This window comes from Rhinolophus hipposideros, assembly GCF_964194185.1.
Source record: "Rhinolophus hipposideros genome assembly, chromosome: 14".
NCBI classification, from domain to species: Eukaryota; Metazoa; Chordata; class Mammalia; order Chiroptera; family Rhinolophidae; genus Rhinolophus; species Rhinolophus hipposideros.
In genome coordinates this window covers 5,822,884-5,841,900 of record NC_138060.1, presented here as the reverse complement: position 1 = coordinate 5,841,900, position 19,017 = coordinate 5,822,884, and the positions used below count along the sequence as shown (strand labels likewise).

The 19,017-nt window shown below is 36.1% G+C and overlaps 1 protein-coding gene across 2 annotated transcripts in view; it reads left to right on the top strand.

Annotated features, from left to right (window-relative positions):
* Positions 1-17,569, top strand: part of TAFA1 (TAFA chemokine like family member 1) — a 574,703-nt gene extending 557,134 nt beyond the window's left edge. The window contains exons 4-5 of one of the 2 annotated variants that reach the window (XM_081072544.1): positions 10,606-10,730; positions 16,463-17,569. In XM_081072544.1, coding sequence (XP_080928670.1) covers positions 10,606-10,730; positions 16,463-16,480 — 143 coding nt within the window. In that variant the 3' untranslated portion in view covers positions 16,481-17,569. The remainder of the gene's footprint in view (positions 1-10,605; positions 10,731-16,462) is intronic. The other variant, XM_081072545.1, reaches the window with a different exon arrangement.
* Positions 17,570-19,017: the final 1,448 nt, after the last annotated feature.

Genomic DNA, 19,017 nt, shown 5'->3' with positions numbered 1-19,017 from the left:
TTGGATATTAGCCCTTTATCGGAGGTGTTGTTTGCAAAAATCTTCTCCCATTCTGGTTGTTGCCTCTTTATTTTGTTGATGGTTTCTTTTGTTGTGCAGAAGCCTTTTCATTTGATATAGTCCCGTTCATTTATTTCAGCTTTTGCTTCCCTTGTCTTTGAGGTCAAATGCATAAAATGCTCTTTGAACCCAAGGTCTGTAAATTTAGTACCTATGTTTTCTTCTATGCATTTTATTGTTTCAGGTCTTATGTTTAGGTCTTTGATCCATTTTGAGATGAAATAATGCCATTTGCGACAACATGGATGGATCTTGAGATTATTATGCTGAGTGAAATAAGTGATACAGAAAAGGCCGAGAACCATATGATTTTGCTGATATGTGTTACACAGAACTGAAAACAACAAAAGAACAAGACAAACAAATGAAGAAACAAAAACTCATAGGCATAGACAATAGTTTAGTGGTTACCAGAGGGTAAGGGGAGAGCGGATGGTAGAAGAGGATAAAAGCTGGTCAAATATATGGAGATGGAAAGACAACTGACTCTGGCTGGTGAACACACAATGTGAAATATAGATGATGTAATACAGAATTGTACACCTGAAACCTATGTAACTTTACTAACAATTGTCACCCCAATAAACTTTAATTGAAACAAAAGAAAGAAAGAAATTAAGATTCATAGAGATTGCCTAGTAACACTGAGCTAATAAAAAATAATCTGATCTTCCCTTTTATTTAAAATGCAGAGCCATTTTGGAGTTCTCTACACCTACATTCAGGTTAGCCCCTCCTCTGTCGCTATGGATGTAAATGGATTAAGAGGAAGCAATAACCAGAGGGATATGGAATTCCAATGGGATAAAAGTAAATGCCTTTTCTGTTCTGAAATAGCAAGCCTCTCCACTCTGAGTTGGTTAAACCTGAGAGATACATGTGCAGTAGGTACATGCCATTTGTTAGGGGCCACCAAAAAATACCTGTTTACACTAAGGCATTAAATATGGCGTTTTCTGTTTCTTTGTTTAGGCTTAGAGCTTTCACAGTGCTTCATCTCTTTATTCTCTCTTCATTCTGGCATAGCCCTCTTGGTTGGATTTCTTTGAGGAGAAATTATTCACAAAGAAATGGAGGTTTTATCGCTATATTAGGTCTACTGTATAGATAGCTGAGCTGGAATATGAAGGCTGGCAGTTAGCTGGGTTCGCTAGCTGGCTAAACAACATGTTTCTGTATCCCCCAAAGGCAAGCAAAATCCATGCCTTACTAACATCGTTAAGAATCCAGTGTTGGTGAAGCTAGGCAGAGAAGTGGGTACTTGTGGTGGCAAATAGCAGATCAACTTTTCCGGAGGACAATTTGATGAGCTATATATCACAAGTACAAAACCCTTTCACTCTTTAATTTAGAAATTACATCCTTGGAATTCATCCTGGGGAAATAAATACACTTGCAAAACCAACCACCAAAAAAAAAAAAAAAGACAACTTAAATTTCCAGCAGTAGGGAATTGGTTACATAGTTTAAGATACAGTTCTGCTATAGGATGTTTTACAAGTATTAAAATAATGATGCATTTATTCATAGACAAGAAAAAATGTTTATGATTCAGTGGTTAAGTTTTCAACAAGAGTACAAGACAGTATATGTATTATGATGGTCTTACTTTTATCAAAAAATTTTATATTATAAATTGTGTTTGCAAATGCATTTATTCAACCATTTTAAACATAAATATTGATCATCTACTATGTACCAGCACTGTTCTAGCCACTTGGGAATACAAAGTTCAAATTTTCAGGAAGCTTACATGGGAGGAAAAGACAAAACTACCCAGGTAAACTGAAAATGCGTGAATCCAGGTAGTAGTATGTTCTATTAAGAAAATCAAAGCAACATATAAGGAGAAAGTAGTCAAGTCATGTGGGTATGAATTATTTTATACAAGTTATCAAGAAAGGCCATTCTGAATTGGCACAATTAAATTGAGGCCAGGTTAATGTCAATTCTGGGAGAACACAGCTCCAGACAGAGGGTGAGCCAAATCAGAAAAGAGATTTACAAGTTTGCAGAAGAGCTAGAGGGATGAACAGATTGGAACAAAATGGAGGGTAAGGGTGGGGATGGTGGAAAACATGGTTAGAGAAATGGAAGTGGTCAAATAACACTGATCTCTAAAGGCTATAGCAAGGATTTTACAATTTAGTCTACGTGATGGAAACCATTGGAGAGCTTTAAGCAGAGGAGTGATACAAAATTATTTGCATTTTAAAAGCTCGGTCTGGATACTGTGTCAAGAATAATCAGAGAGAATGTCTGGGGAAAACATACCCAAATCTAACAGTCTACCTCTGCTTGATGCATTTACGGGTAATGTATATTTTCATTTTGATAATTATCTCTATGCTTTGAATGTTAGAAAAGAATGTATATTACATTTAAAATTAGGGAGGGAAAATGTAAAGTTTTCTGTGGTTAACAAAAATAAGAACATCATAATGTTTGCATCTCAACAAAATTGCAAATTACAATCTACTATAAACTTCAGGGTCACTTAAATATTTTAAACAGAATGTTAAATTTAAAAATAAAGGAGATGTAAAGTAGGAGCTTTATTTAATAAGCATAGTTCTTTGCCTTTCTTTTTAACCACATATTAAAAATTATGTACCTATAAAGTGCAAAAAATATGCTGAATTTAATTCTAAAATAAAACCATCAATTTAGTAAAAGCAAGACCAACATCCGGTTTTTGACTTTGAATGGATATGAGGATAGTTATCATGTACAGTCATCCCCTTATCTGTGGGGGATACATTCCAACCCCCCAGTGCATTCCTGCAACTACTAGTGGTACCACGTTTTATCCTATACATACATACTTATCATCAAGTTTAATTTATAAATTAAGCACAGTAAGAGATTAACATAAATATCTAATAATAAAATATAACAATTGTAACAATATACAGTTGACCTTTAAACAACATGGGTTTGAAATGTGCAGGTCCACTTACATGCAGATATTTTTTTCAGTAAATACTGTAAATTTATTTTCTCTTCCTTATGATTTTCTTAATAACACTTTTATTCTCTAGTTTACTTTATTATAAGAATACAGTATATAATAATATAACAAAAAATGTGTGTTAATTGGCTGTTTATGTTATTAGTAAGGCTGCTGGTCAACTGTAGGCTCTTAGCTAAATTTGGGGGGAGTCAAAATTTATGTGGATTTTCAACTGAGTCAGCACTCCTAATATCCACATTGTTCAAAAGTTACCTGTACTGTAATAAAAGTCACATGAATGGAGTCTCTCTCTCTCTCTCTCTCTCTCTCTCTCTCTCTCTCTCTCTCTCTCTCTCTCATAACCAAGACAGCTACTAGGTGAGTAACAGGTGGGTAGCATATAGAGTGTGGATATCCTAAATAAAGGGATGATTCACGTCCTTGGCAGGACAGAGCAGGACAGCGTAAGATTTCATCATGCTACTCAAAACAGCCTACAATTTAAAACTTAGAATTTTTTATTTCTATAATTTTCCATTTTATATTTTTGGACCGCAGTTGACCATAAGTAACTGAAATTTCAGACAACAAAACCACGGATAAGGGGGGAGTACTGTACTGAAAGTGCAGAATAAACCAGGGGCTCCAGCCCTGGTATCCAACTTAAAAATAGGAATATTATTATTGGCAGGAATTAGGAGCACTTCTCTGAGTTAGCAAAACATCTCTGAAAATGCCTTCTCACCAGAGCAGGCAGCTTTTCTCAAAGAAATAGGAACTATACCCTTACCTTCTGATAAAACAGCTTAGAACAGACCATGACAAGTAAAAGATTTATTTTATGTTTTGTGTATTATCTTCAAATTCATATGAAGTTAGCCTATTACTATATATCCATGATGTGATCAATAAACATGGTGAATGTCTAAATTAAAAAAAAAACTTTATTACACTAAAAGACACGGTGCCATTAATCCCCCTCAAAATACTGCCCCTCATTTCAAACACACTTATCCCATTGTTCTTGTCACTTTCTGAAGGAGTTCTGGAAGTCCTCTTTCATGTGTCTTTACGTCATCCTCCATCATGACAATGCTCCGTGTCACACCTCACTTCTGGTACAGAAATTTCTGTCAAATATAAGCATTATGGTGTGTCCTCATCCACCTTATTCACCGGATCTGACACTGTGTGACTTCGGGCTCTTCCCCAAAGTCAAAATTATGCAGAACATCGAGGCAGCCATGACAGCGCAACTAAAAACACTCACGAAAGAGAACTTCCAGAACTGGTTCAAAAATGGCAAGAATGATGGGATAGGTGTGTTCGAAGTGAAGGGGAGTATTTTGAGAAGGATTAATGGCAATGTGTTTTTTACTGTAATAAATTTATTTTAATTTAAACCTTCACCATATTGTTTGACCACAGCTCTTGTATACTTATTTGCTTTAATATGAAAATGATTTTGTTGTTTATTTAGTTTTTAAATTGCTCCATCAATGAGGACTTCAGTTACCTGAAAAACTAAATGATATCCATTTTCAGTTTTCCCTTATAGCACCTTGCATTTATTTTAGTCTCACAATTTGTCAGTATATATTATTGAATCACTACATTTAGTATTTATCTCCCGTAAGAGATGTAGCCACTGTAGAGTAGAAACTGTCTATTTTATGTTCAGCACAGTAGTTAACAAATAGCTTTTGAATAAATAAAAGATAACTTTTATCCTCAAATATCATCAAGAAAAACTACCATTCAAGGAAATTGTGCCATACTTATCTCTGGCTTTTAATACTGTGCATACCACAATCCACACCCTCACCTCCACCTTCACCAAGATAAAATTGCCTCAGTTTGAAAAGCACTAGAATAGCATTTGTAGGAGAACAACGCTAACCAATGCCATCATCATCTATTAATTCCATGTATGTCTTTGAAATATATTGTAGATCCTACAAAGAAATACAGTCCAATCAGTAAAAAATAAATACATGGCTCCCAGAATTAGTATAAGGTTCCATTATAGATAAGGATACTCTCTATGACAGTAATTGTATGAATGCATACATAGCTGGAGAGAGGACATATGGATAAGTAATAGTAATAATCGCCATGTGCTGAGTACAAAGTTTATTAGGTTTTGCTAAGTACTTTAGCTCACCTAAAATTCACTATACCCACTTCTGGTATTTTAAAATCCATTTATAACTCTGAAACCTGAGACTTGAAGTAAGGAAATTTCCAAACACATGCTACCAGTAAATAGTGGAGTTATCCAAACCCAGTTTCTTCTATCAGATACCCAAGAGCCTAGAGCCTTAATCATTACATCATGCATGGGATCCTATTCTTAAATTTGGGCTCTCATGAAAAAGGAAGTTTGGAATGAGTACAGGCCAAGGTATCTGATGCCTTTAATTTTCTGTCTGCTTTGATGAAGACAATCACACACAGGAAGTCGCTGTATTGTAATAGCTTTTCCAACAACCTGTGCAAAAAGGGAGGCTAGAGAGCTATCCCAGTCCTCTAATGGATTTCCAGCCATTGCTGTAAATTTCATGACAGTTTACATAAAAATAAGCTTGGCTATTTGTTTTGATTGGTGTGTTTATAACCTACTTTTGGGAACATGGAAGAAATGTTATGTTCAACCATTTAATTTATGCTCAAACTCTCCTAACTCATAGAAGTGAGCTGAGTGTTTGGTATAATATCAAAGAATGATGGTTTACTCTCCAACTTTGTGAAAAATTGCCTTTTCTGTTTTGGAGTGATTTTATTCTTTAGAGGAATAAACATGACGACGCAGCTGCCTAATGATAATAGCTAATATTTATTGCACATTTACTAATGCCGGACACTCTGCTCAAGTGCTTCAAATGCATTGTTTCATGTAATCCTCACAATCCTTTGCTATAGGCTCTATTGATATAGGCTCTTTTCTTTCTTTCTCTTTTTGTTTCATTATTTAATTCATTTATAAATTGATAAATTTGCACACCTGTTTTGAGCTGCTTTATGACATTTAAAGATGAATGCAGTATGATTTTTGCCCTCTAGGAGTTCACTGCTAGTGAGTAGGCAGGCATAGGAGCTAATAATTAGAGTCCAGTGCTTTTAGGGGACAGTTACTATGGTTACTGGCCACAGTGTTTCCTCAGTTGCTGCTCTGCCCTTCTGTACAATAGCAGAGCAGACATCCAAAACCAAGGGGCACTTGACTGGCATTTCAGGTGCAGGCTTCTTTCTTCTCCCATCTCACACATCACTGCCAAATTCACTTTCCCCAACTGCCCTTGTTATCATATCTTCCCTTTGCTCAATACATATAGAATCCTTATTGATCAACCATTCCTTTAGAAAAATAAAAAGTATATATTTTAAAAACCCAGAATCCTTGCTGTCATGAACTTCCACAGTTTATTAAGTTTTCCTCCTCCCTTTCTCCGCTGTAAGCCTGCTCTTCTGGCACAATAATTGTTTACTCCTGGAGAAGCACTTTGCTCGCTTATGCCTCCTTACCATAACTTAGGCCAAAACGCCAGTGGCACCCATACTGAGAAACCCTGAGCTACACTGTATGCTCTGAGGGCAGGCACTATGTCATGTTCATTATTTTGACCTCTCAGTACATCAGGTAGCCCTTCGAATATAGGAAGTGTTGAACTGAGACTCAGAAAAAATCTATTGAAATTATAAATAGGGACTACAGTTACTAGAGAATCTAAAGTGTATTTGCAGTATTTATTAAGCCGATCGCTTATTAGTACCTTGTTCTATTTCCATGGGAAAATGCATCAAAGCGAACAACAATAACAACAACAACAAAAGGATATCTGCCCTGTTTAAGATTTATCCCTGGAAGATGGATTGGTTCTCCTTTTACAGTCTCTCATTCTTCTCTACAGCAGTATGACCTGGTATAAGGGCAAAATCAAGACTCATGGTTAAATTGGTTTAGTGATTTTAAGAATCTCTCAAAGGAAGATGAACATTCTTTAAAAATTTTAAGATCAGATATTTTCCTGAATGTGGCACATTGATTGAGTGAATCCCAGAACCCCAGGGGTAAAAAGGGATTTTTAAGACCCTCTTTTGTAATCACCACAGATAAGAGAGAGTTGGTTTTGCAGCTAACATTTAATTAAATCAGTTCTTTTAGGGGAGAAAAGTCCTCATAGCATTAGCACCTGCTTCACAGGTTTCTCATGGCTTCAAAAAGTGTTCACTAGTGGGAATTTCCATTAAAATGCTGTAACTAATGAAACCCAGACATGTGTAGCTCAGATCAGGAAGTACTGAGTATGATATGAACTGCCCCTTGTCCAGATTATTTATTTTAAGTAAACTTAATTTTACAAGAACCAAACATATTGGTTTTCCACAAGTGTTTGTGCTGACATGATTTATTTTCAGTAATAATACAGCAGAGAGATTTCATTCATTTACTCAGCAGTCATTAAATGTTTTATTAGAGTTCCATGAATACATCCTGAACACAAAACTAGATGAGTTAACACAATCAGGATGAAAAACATGGATTTTGTGGTTAGGTAGTCCTGGATGCTAGTGTTAGTTCCTACCTGTGTAAGCTTGGGAAATTTATTCAACCTCTCTGGGTTTCAGCCTTTCATCTGTAAAATGGGTTAATAATAATGCCCTCTTTCTAGGGTTGCTATGAAGACTGAGATAATACTTTTAAAGTACTTAACACACAAACACCTGAGAAGCATTCTAATATATCAGTTATCTTTATTATTGCACTGACCATTATAATTTAAGATATTAAATAATTTTAATACTTAGTTTTTGTTATTATAAACATCCATAAAAATTATAAAAATAGTTACATAACATTAATATTAGCTCGTTTTTACTAAACCTAATTGATCATTTATCCTCTAATAATTTATCTGAAGGTTTTAGGTAGCTTCCAGTTTGGGAGAAGAAGAGGCAATTTTTAAATCCTCTCCTTGTGAATTTTTTAAAGGTACTGTGCGAAATACTAGTTTATGAAAAAAATAGGATTTAAGACTAAAGTTTGACCTAGAACATGAAGTGATATATATTAAGATGACCATGTAATGCACAAATCAGAAACAAAGCAGTCTAATAGCATTTTTAGAAAAGCAACACTGGAAGAATGAACTAGATTTCAATAAGCAGAAGGTAATGCCAAATCATCAAACTCTATCTAGGAGAGGTGAGTGTAATATGAATTTTTAGAGTTTATAGGCAGGTATGGGGACATTTTTATTCTTAGAAAGCCTTTTCTTTTCCCCTATGAGCCAGCAGATCTTTACAACCTTGATTAACGGTGATATGTGGGTTTTGAGATGTATTCTTTCTCCTACTGCCTACATTTTCATTTAGGAGATATTAATGCTTGAGAAAAAGAGAAACTGTTCTGTTAGCTTGCAGCAACATAGGTCAACTCTGAAAGGCAGAGAGCAGCCTAAAAACAAACAAACAAACAAAGGAACAGGGTCCTTTACAAGCAGGTGCAGATACTAGAGGCTGATCTCCAGGGCAGTTGTTCATTATTCCTGTGCCTCTGTGAGAAAAGAGTGACAAAATGCTAAATTGAAGACTGGGAAATGTAGTTTCCCCTCAGAGCTAAAATCAGAGTGTTTCCATTCTAGATGGTATAGTATTGAAATGTTCGATGGGCTTTAAGGGGACAAGCATAGCAGAAGTGACAGGCCTGCTTCTGACTGAGCGCTAGCCAAAGGGAGCTTCAGATTGTAGACTCTCAATAAACATCACCAACACTGACTTTTATCCTGCATCACCAGAAGCTTTGCAATGTATTGTTCCCTTCCAACACTACATATATTTTTCTTGTCAAAATATATGCTTCCCTTATTTAATATTGTCACCTATTAGTTCAAATAAATAAGTACTCCTTCATCCATGACTAAAATTTTCCCTACTCCATGTCCTGATTTATGTGGTTTGGTCTGGTCTATATTTAAGGCCTAAATCAAACATAAATAAAATTGCCCTTGAAAAAAAAAATCCTTAAATTGACCTTAACAGAGAAGACGTGATTTTGCATATGTAATCTTGCATAGGAATTTTTACTCAAAGATTGAGGAAGACTGGATTCTAAAGGAGAGAAAGGCTGAAGTAACAAAAGTATAGAAAGAGGAAAACCTGAATGCAGATAGATATCTGGGTGTTTAAACGATTCTGCTTTAAGTTCGGAATCTAATCCCTCTAGCAAATGCGAAATGGAGAGAGAATTTGAATGTGCTCCTGCTTCACTTCAGGGTTTACTCCATTTCGTTTTCAAATTAATCCTCTATGCCATTAACAGATGTCATTTGGTTGCTTTGTTGTTCTGAGAATTGAGCATCATGATGGCGACTAATCTGTGGGTTGTGAGGGTTGAGATGTAAAGACTGCACTTCCAGTCCAGTGACAACAGCCCGCCCGGAAGGGTGACAACAAAAACACTGGCAGACATCTTGAAGATTTCGAATAGAACAGTCGAGGAGGATTTGTGAATGGAGAGGCCTGAGGAGCTTCAGAAATGACTGATAGTCGCACAGAAATAATTTTTCACTCAGGACATTAAGAAAAGTGTGGAACTTCTTGATTTGTATTGAGTGAAGCTAGTCACTAGTGTTATAAAATCTCATTATCAAAAAAAAAAAAAGAGTGCTGTGAATACATCCACTAAATTCATTGCCAGCTTCCATTGTGGTCAACCTTGATATTGTCCTGAAAAGTAGGGCTGTTTCATCAGGGGTTCAACTTTTCAAAGTTCCACCCACCTCGTATCAAATATTTTAAAAGGATACCACAGGCTGTGTCAAATACATTTTTTACTGTAAACAAATATTTTCATTTATTAATACTCTTGATGTTTTTGCTTGTTTGTTTGTTTGGTTTTTTTATTAGTTTCAGGTGTAAAAAACAACGTAATAGTTAGACATTTACACCCCTCACAAAGTGATAATCCCCCTCCCCCAATCTAATACCCCTCTGACGTTGCATATATTAGCAAGCAGAAATTGGTAGTCACAATATTGCCACAGAGATATGAAAGACAGTTTGGGGAATATAATCAATAATGTTGTAGAGACTGTACTCTTGAATTTCTTGGTTTTTCAGGTTTTCTTTTGTACTTTTGGTCCATTCATTTTTGTCTTTTGGTAGGCCTTTGAAATTCTCAGAGGCCCTAGGCTGGCTGGGCCATTCTGAAAATAACAGATCAGTCATTCTGATGAGCGTCTAGCACTTTGTCTTCTTCACTGCAAAGAAATAGCACATGATTTTGATTTACAAAAACTAACAACATTCAAGTTCCTCCAAAAAGTGAGACTTCCTGGTCCGTATGTTTTCACTGTACAGGGGATTTTTGACAAAATGTTGCTGATGAACCCAGACAGCATAATTATATTTGCATTGTAAGATTTATAAATGAAATTGATTCTTCTTAATAGAGTATTCTTAGCCAGTTATGGATGGTTAAATGGGACCTAGTTCCTTCAAAGAGCATTAACATCTACAGAGAGACACAGCACCACTGTACACGTTGTTTGGACAAATTGCAAACACACTTGTTCCCTGTTTTTGCACAGCCTCCATAGTGATTGGGAAATGGTGGTGTGAGATGGAGCCTTGTCTAGAGGGAGAAGAATGTAAGACACTGCCTGATAATTCCGGATGGATGTGCGCTACAGGCAATAAAATTAAGACCACAAGAGTAAGTCTATTTATTTCAAATGTCTCATGCATGTTACAAACTGTACTATTTGCCTTTGTGTTGTACAAATACCACCCAGGAAGCTCTGAACAGGAGAGAAGAAAGCCTTTTCCCTGACAAAAACCATTCTTAACTAATCAAATTAGTGTCCATCTATCAACAAGAAGTTAGAGATTGAACTTAACACTTCTGTCCTGAGCAGTTTAGCATTTCTGTCACTGGCTCATAAATAAAGCTAGATTGCAACAGCCAAAGGAAAGAGGACCAGTGAAGCAATTATTTAGATAATTCATCCAACATCTATGGTGCTCAGAATAAATAATAAAATAAGGGTCTTGCCTTATTCATCCAGATGGCTTGTTGCAAAGGTCTATACTTGGGTACAGCCATTTTCTAAAGGTTCTTTAAAGGAATTTTTTGATGAATTTATAGGGAAGTGAAAGATTTTTGCGATGTGAATAATCGTTCTTTGATTTCTCTGGTTAAATCAGGAGTTATCTTCAAAATATATAACAACCTGTGTGGTGAGGCTACCCAACCCATCAGAATTGGTGTCATGATGCTGGAGCAGGATGGAGAGGCCCAGCTCGGCCACCATTGACCCTGTAAATACTGGACCATAAGAAAGTCTGGGAGTCCTAAAGGAAGCGGTGGGAAGGGTGGGGTGCTCAAGGCACTTAAGACAGTAACTATGTACGAGTACAAAGATATGTTGCTTTTTTAACAACCAATCATATATATGTACACACACACACACACCAGAAGTGCCCAAAGATGTATACAAGTGGACAATTTTGTCAATGTTTCTCAAGCAATAGTTTGCCGTAAACAGAAGTGTCTGGAAGCTGATGGTCACCACTTTGAGCACTTCTTATAACTACAGAAGTCAAATGTGACTTGTGTTCATCTTTTGTTATTGGTATATATTGAATATTACAATTTTAGTACAGTTTTCCTTTCTTAAAATGTGTATACATTTTTTGGCACCCTGTGTGTGTGTGTGTGTGTGTGTGTGCGTATGTGTGTGTGTAGTCATATATATGTGTACCATATATATGTGTGTATAGTCATATACATAAACCCTGTTGTGTGTATGTATCTTAGTGTGTTGGATATTTTTTAAAGCAAGCTCCACCAAGTACAAATCCCAATATGTTGAACTTGCAGTCTTCCAAAGTGTGATTTAAATTTAAAAGAGCATCTCTGATTCCAACCCCTGTGTTCTGAGTCTTAAATTGATCTTTCTTTTCAACATTATCTTTTCAAAAAATAAAATTGGTTCTTGCAGCTTTGTGATGCAGAAAACAAAAGTAATGCTGTATAATATCACATAAACACTTATTTCATATGTAACAGGTGGAGATGCTTTGCGTGTCAAATTTAAGTGCCTGTATTGATCACATTAGCCAGTAAATTGCCACACCTCCCTGACTTGCAGGCAGGAGAGATTTCTGAACCATCCTAGCTTATTAACCTGCATTTTCAAACACCCGAGAAGTTCAGCATGAATTATTGTATTTTGTTTCACTGAAATACCTGTAGAAGAAATGCCCTCAGAAATAAGCCTGGTTGGTGTAAATTACCCACATAAACTATTTTAATTATCCAGTGGAGTGTGGGTTCTAGGTTTCCCTTTCGTTACATTTTGCCTGAAAATTATTTTACCAAATAATTTGAAGATGCCCTCACAAGTAGGTCTTAAGCTACTCTAAATTATTATTCCTAGTGTAATTCCAGAATCATGAATTTGATCATTATTTTGAAAACGTCGCTGATATAGTTTCTGCCAAATCTCCATTCTCTATTTACTAAAGGTAAACCTGCTCTTACAGTGCCTCCAGACTTGAAACTCAGTAAAGAACAATAATGCAAGTTAAGTGATTGATGTCAGGAGTTAAAGAGGTGAGAATCCAAGAGTACGAACTCGAAGACTCTTCGGATGCTAAAATATAAACAAACAATGCACAGACATTGTTATCGCGACTTTTTGTGACCTATCTAACTTTCTGTATTCAATTTCTGTAGAGAATATTTTAAAAGCATCAGGCATGTTGTAAGTACATCCTAGACATTTTCCGGCCTCACAGGAGCACAGCGCAGAAGCTGATCAGGGTAACAGATGCTGGGACACACTAGGTTTGCTGCCTCGCTGGCTGGGCTGAATGCAAGCCAGAGAATCAAGTGTAAGAGAGAAGTAAATCGCCCTTGCAGTGCTTTTGAAAGCAGAGGATGTACCTATTCCAACGTGACCATCCATTGCAAGGGAGGAAATGAGAGCCTGCTCTTCAGCCATGTGAGTCGGAAAACAGAACTCTCAAGTCTGTCTTTAGAAAAGGAAAAAGAAGACACTAGAAAAAAATGCACTTTTTAAACCTTGAGAAGACTCCGACACTACTCCTGATTTACATTTTCCCCTCTTCTTTACCAAGATATTCACAATGAAACAAGCACTTTTAAACACAAAAGCACCAATTAATCCAGATGATACACACAGGAGCTTTCCATAAATGGTGTGCAAACAACAGTCCTTAGATCATATGCTCTGAAAATAGGTTTTATATTAATTTTTTTAGTATTTATTTTCCCCATTAGAGAATGAATATGCCTACACACTTCAAATATTGACTCTAGTAATTTAACTTTTAAAAGAGTTCAATTCACAAATATACTTTAATTTGAATCACATGTTTTCATTTTTCTGTTCTTAAATAAGAGGTAATCTTCAGGATAACAAAATTCTTCAAGTTCTTATCAATGTGAAAATAAAAATAAAGAAAATCACCTTTTTTTGCTTTTATCTGTAAGATTTATTGAAAGAGAGTGGCTCTTAGGAAAAAAAACAAAAACAAAACAACAACAACAAAACTAAAGAAACATACCCAGATTGTTAATGACAACTGAGAGTTTCCTTCATGTGTTATTTTAAAAAGTAACTCCAACATAAAGATATTTGCAAGAACAATTCATGGTACATCATTTTTTTCCCTATACAGGTTTCTTTCAAAACCTTCCTATTATAGGGGTTACTTCCCAAGTAATCATCTAAACCAGAATTCTCAGCAGTCTTTGAAATGTAGATAAACAAAAGATGCTTCAAAGTGTAATCTAATTTAGACTTTTATGATGTTCCTTTTTTACAGAGAGTAGAGAGTAGAAATTCAGTGTTTCATTTAAACACCCAGATACCCAGACTGTGGAGTAGCCAGGGTAAGGTAATAGGCCACAATCTAAAGGCAAACCTTGGTGAAATTGGATTTGGGTGACAACAGACCACACAAAAGAAAGATGAGTGAAATTAGGCAAAGCCTTTCCTTTCAGATTTGAAAGAATAAATCTTAGGGAAAGAGGAAACTTCCTGAGTGAATGCCACCTATTGAGAGTATGTAGTCACCCTTAAGGGGTTTTCCAAACCCAGCCTGAAGTAGAATAAAGCTGTGACAGACACCCTCCTGGAGAGAAGCTTGGTACATCTGGGTAAAGTTTCATGGCTAAGTTTTAACCCTGTCCCTGCTTGATCATTGCTTCAACTGTTTTATTAAAATTGCTTTATTGGTAGTTTACAGCAAGACTAACCAGCTTAGATATTGACCAGAGATTTTTTCCTATGGTTTTGGATACCTACTGGTTTATTTATTTTTTTTAAAACTTATATTTAAAAAACGCAAGTTGGAAAGGCAATAGCTCATTCATTCAGGAACAAATCCATACACTGTGTGTTCAGGAACAATGGCATAATTTAGAAAGACAGACCTCCCCATAAAGGAAATAAGTTGTTTGGCAATGCTATAATAATTCACAGGTAAAAGTGAACATTGGTTGTTTGGGGATAGGAAGAGGAAGAAATTGAAATGAGAAAATCAAAATCATTTGGAAAGAAAAATAAGCAGATGAAAATAGTAGAACATAATGTGGTATAATACCTGGGGAAGTATCAAGCAATTTTGGATTTCCTACAGCCCAATAGGTTAATGTCTTTCAGACAAGTGAGAGAATCAACAGTTAGTGCACAATGTAGTCAAGTTTCATTCCAGAAATGGTCAAGTGAACAGACCTCAGATTGCACACCTAATCACACCAACCATTTGGTCAAATGGGCATTTTACGTGATTGGCCCAACACAAACGCACCACAATCATTTGTCCATTCCCTCCTGGGCCCATCCTCCTAATGGCAGCACTGACTTTGCGTATCTCCACAGTGATTTGTGTACTAAAGTGCTAACTTTGGCTTATTTCAGCATCTTCACTCAAAATTCCACCAGGTCTGAAGTGTTCTGAAAGCTTTTCTTGATCTCCATTCTATTTTGCACAAGATGTCTTTAAAATTGGGGCAGGGGGAAGAGAGAGGAGGTGGAGGAGAGAGAGGGAGAGAGAGAGAGAGGTATTTTGAGATTTCAGGAAAGAAGAATGAAACAACTGCTATCACAATATCACAATTGTGCCTGGTCAAAGTGAACTCATTCATTTCTTTAGCCAATAAATGTATTTAAGTCTCTACTATCTAAAGTTAGTGTATAAATGTATTAAGAATGTGATGGTAGACGTGACAGAGCTCCTGGTCTTCCATGGAGGATAGGGCCTAAGTTTGGGTGGACAGGAGTGAGTATGGTGGGTTGGTAGAAATAAAAAAAGGCAGTTTTTGTAAATGTCACTTTCCCCCTCCTTTTGGTAAAAAAAAAAAAAAAAAAAAGCAATTAAACAGAAGGTGATGAATGCCACTGGAATGTGGGAAACCAAGGTTTGGAAGGGTCTGTTATTCATATGGGGAGGATACAAAAATAAGTATGTGAAGATTTCTCAGACATTCTACCCCTGGCCCAACCAACTTTTGAATGCAAACATTTATTACTATTCCTACTAACCCCTAAAGCTTCAAATGGACTCCACACCTAGACTCAGACACTCAATTTCTAAGACTATAAAGGATTAAAAAATGATGAAGAAAAATGTCTTATGTCCTAGAACTCTAAAGCAGAAGCTTCGACCCTATTAGAATCATCATTTATGCTCTAAACCATTAATTCTCTATGCATGCATGCTTTTGAATATTGGAGTTTTGGGGATCTCATTCAAATGGAATAAACGGCATCAATAGTTACAGGAGTATGCCCTTGATTGCTTTTCAACATTATGTTGTTTTGTTTGAGGCACAATTCCCCACCTTGCAAAAGACTTCTGTGTTCCTAAACAAATGTAGTCTAACCTTGGCAATGACCTTCCCTTTACATCTTACAACAGGCCAACATGACAAGGTTTTGAAATGACCTATTCAGTTCAAGGTCTCATCAGACAGAGGATTGACTCCATAATTTGCAGATCCCAGTCCAAAATAAAAACATGGGGCCCCTTGTTCAAACATTGCTAATAATTTCAAGATGGCTGCAGCAAGTCATTAAACTAAGCATGGCAGCCTTTCCAGCACAGGGCTCTGTACGACTGCATGGATCTCATGCCAACAGAGCCAATTCTGGTTAGACATGGTTCCAAGAGTCCATCTCCTCAGTTGTGGCAAAATTAATTTAATAAATTGATAAAAATATGGTGGCCCGTCAGTGTGCTTTGATCACCATTTGAAAACTACAACTGTAAACATTAACATTTTTTACTTCAGATCATTTGAAAGAAGCAACATCCTAAAAATTCAAGATGTCCTCATTTTCTGCCTAATCACCTTTCTTTGTGCCTTTATTTGGTTATTTTCTCCCTGAAATTTCTTTCTTTCTTTGGTTTCAGATTCACCCAAGAACCTAACAGAAGCATTTGTTGTAGTAATAAAGGAAAAACAACTCTGCAGAAAATACATTTTAAGAATTTAAAACATCTAACACATTACAAGCCAAATGGATTTATTTGCACTTTGACTGGTTACCAGATAATCACAGTGCTTTTACTGTGTGTCGCAAAGTGGAAAAACCCAGAGTCTTTGGCCAACACCATGGAAAGTGTGTTTTAAATAAAAGAGTTTTCTCAATGAAAATTTTGGGATTGTGAAGAATGATCAACTCTCTTCTAATTTGGATCTACAGTTACTTTGTACCGTTGGAAATATATGTATATATAATATTTTGAAATATTATATATTCTCTTCAAGAAATGAACAGTACCACAGTTTGAGGCAGCTGGTGTATCTCTTTGAGTTTTGGATGTTTTGTTTTGTTTCTTTTTTGTCATTTTTTTTTTCTATTGGCAAAGAAGACATGTGCCCTTTTGAGAGGTCGACACGGCACTCACACTGGAAGGCCAGCCACAGGTGGCCTCCTGGAATCTGAGACATCATAATGCTGAACCAAGAGCTTCTTCTGTTTCCACAGATGGCCCAAGGAAGCACAGCATCCTGTTTTATTGCTTTCTGCCCTTGCAATATTAGCATGCAAGCTTGGCTTACATAACCATGCTTTATATTCAATTGATGTATAATAACCGTTTTAACCTCTTCCAGGAAAATATTTTTAGAACTACAAGCTTTTACACAGATAAGAATGTGCGGATTCTGAAGGGAGCTGCTCCACCATGCTAGTAAGACTCTGGCAGACTTATGGTAGGACATGGATCCTTGTATTAACTAAGTCCTGTAAATACAATGTCTTAAGGCTTTGTATAGCTGTCCTAGATTGCAGAAACGTCCTCTGATTAAATCCAAAGTCTGGCATCATTAAGTACATAGTGCTGTAGCAACACTTCTCATCATGGCACCTTTTTCTACGTTTGATTTGCTTTTTCCAAGAGCATTCAGATCTCTTCTGATGAGACAGGAAAACCATTACAGCAATTAGGTTTCAGAATAATCTATGTGACCAAATGTTGGACAGCCCTATTAAAGCGGTAAATAACTTCTTTCTAAACCTATTTGTCCTCTTTATTTGCCATTTATTTTTCCTAAGTCAGTTTTAGCCAAATCCAGAGAATACCTGGCTTAGAGACTCGTAGTCAGTCTGTGAAGTTTTTGCTGCCATAACAGCCACTATTTTCAGCCCTAATATTTGGAAAACCAGGAACCCATTATTATAACTGCAGCATCCTCTGCCAGCAAGATGGAAAGTCAAATCCTATTGTTGGGCCTTCATAGAGGGGACTTGGTTAATACATATGGGGCTCACATCCCCAAAAAATATTATTGCCCATTTTCTCTTTTTGAGAGTTACTCAGCTGATACTCATATGAAGGAAATGGCTACTTAAGTTCTAGTTCACCTGGGGAGAGCATAATAGTACTAGATGTTACTTATTATATTGCAAGTGTACCTGTGTTTTCTCCAAAGCCTTTTCTCTTGAATACATTGTTGTTAGGGCCCCTTAGGAGATCAGCAGCACAATAGGTCCCCTAGACTTTTTAATGTTAAACCTCAGGTAAAATCCAGAAGCTCCTTCATCCCTACTATACAGCTTGAAGTCTGACTAAATGTGTAAACACTCTAACCAGATAGATTCATTCTACATTTTGAATGCTTATAGAAGCACCCAGTAAGGAAATGGAATACGCATTGCAAAATTTAGGCTTCCCAAGCATTTTCACAAATATTTGTCAGGAGGTAGCATAAAATTCAGGAGGTAGCAGAAAATAAGAATTTCTTGAACTCATGGTCCATATCCATGTACAAAGTAATTGTACCAAACATAAGAAATTGACTTTCATCTGTAATTTTTGGAGTAAAAACTGAAATAAAATATTCAAAGAATTATCTAGAACAGTACATCCCAAAATGTGAAAGAAACCAAGTATATTTGGGAGTATTTTTAAACAAAATAAAATAGAAATATTTACTGAATTTTCAGAGTCTTTACACAAAAAGACACCATGTATCTTCAAGAAACATTAGAATGGAGGAACCAAGTAAAAATCTTCCATAATCCAGACATATTGAGTGCTCACTTGCCTAATGGAGAGGTCATTTCCTGCTTAATGAGAAGCTACAAAAATTATTTCTGTGTGAGGATATATTTACTGCATTATCATATCTTCAATTTTTCAAGAGAACCAGAAATATGGATTTTTACCTAAAATCTCCTAACATTCTTAAATAAAATGAACTAAAATGAGATTATTTCCATTAAAAAAACACTGCAAGCATTATTATTGTTCCAAATTCCCTGATCATGTGGTCTTTTCTATGAGATTGCTATTACTGGAATAGCCTTTTAAAAGTGTTGGTCCTGAATGAAAATCTAATGAGAAGAAAAAAGGATATTCTCTTTTCTATGGCCTCACACATACAGATCCTTATTATAATTTACAATACATGGAATTCACAGCTTTTCCTATTTTATAACCAGAGCCTCTAAGTCAATGAA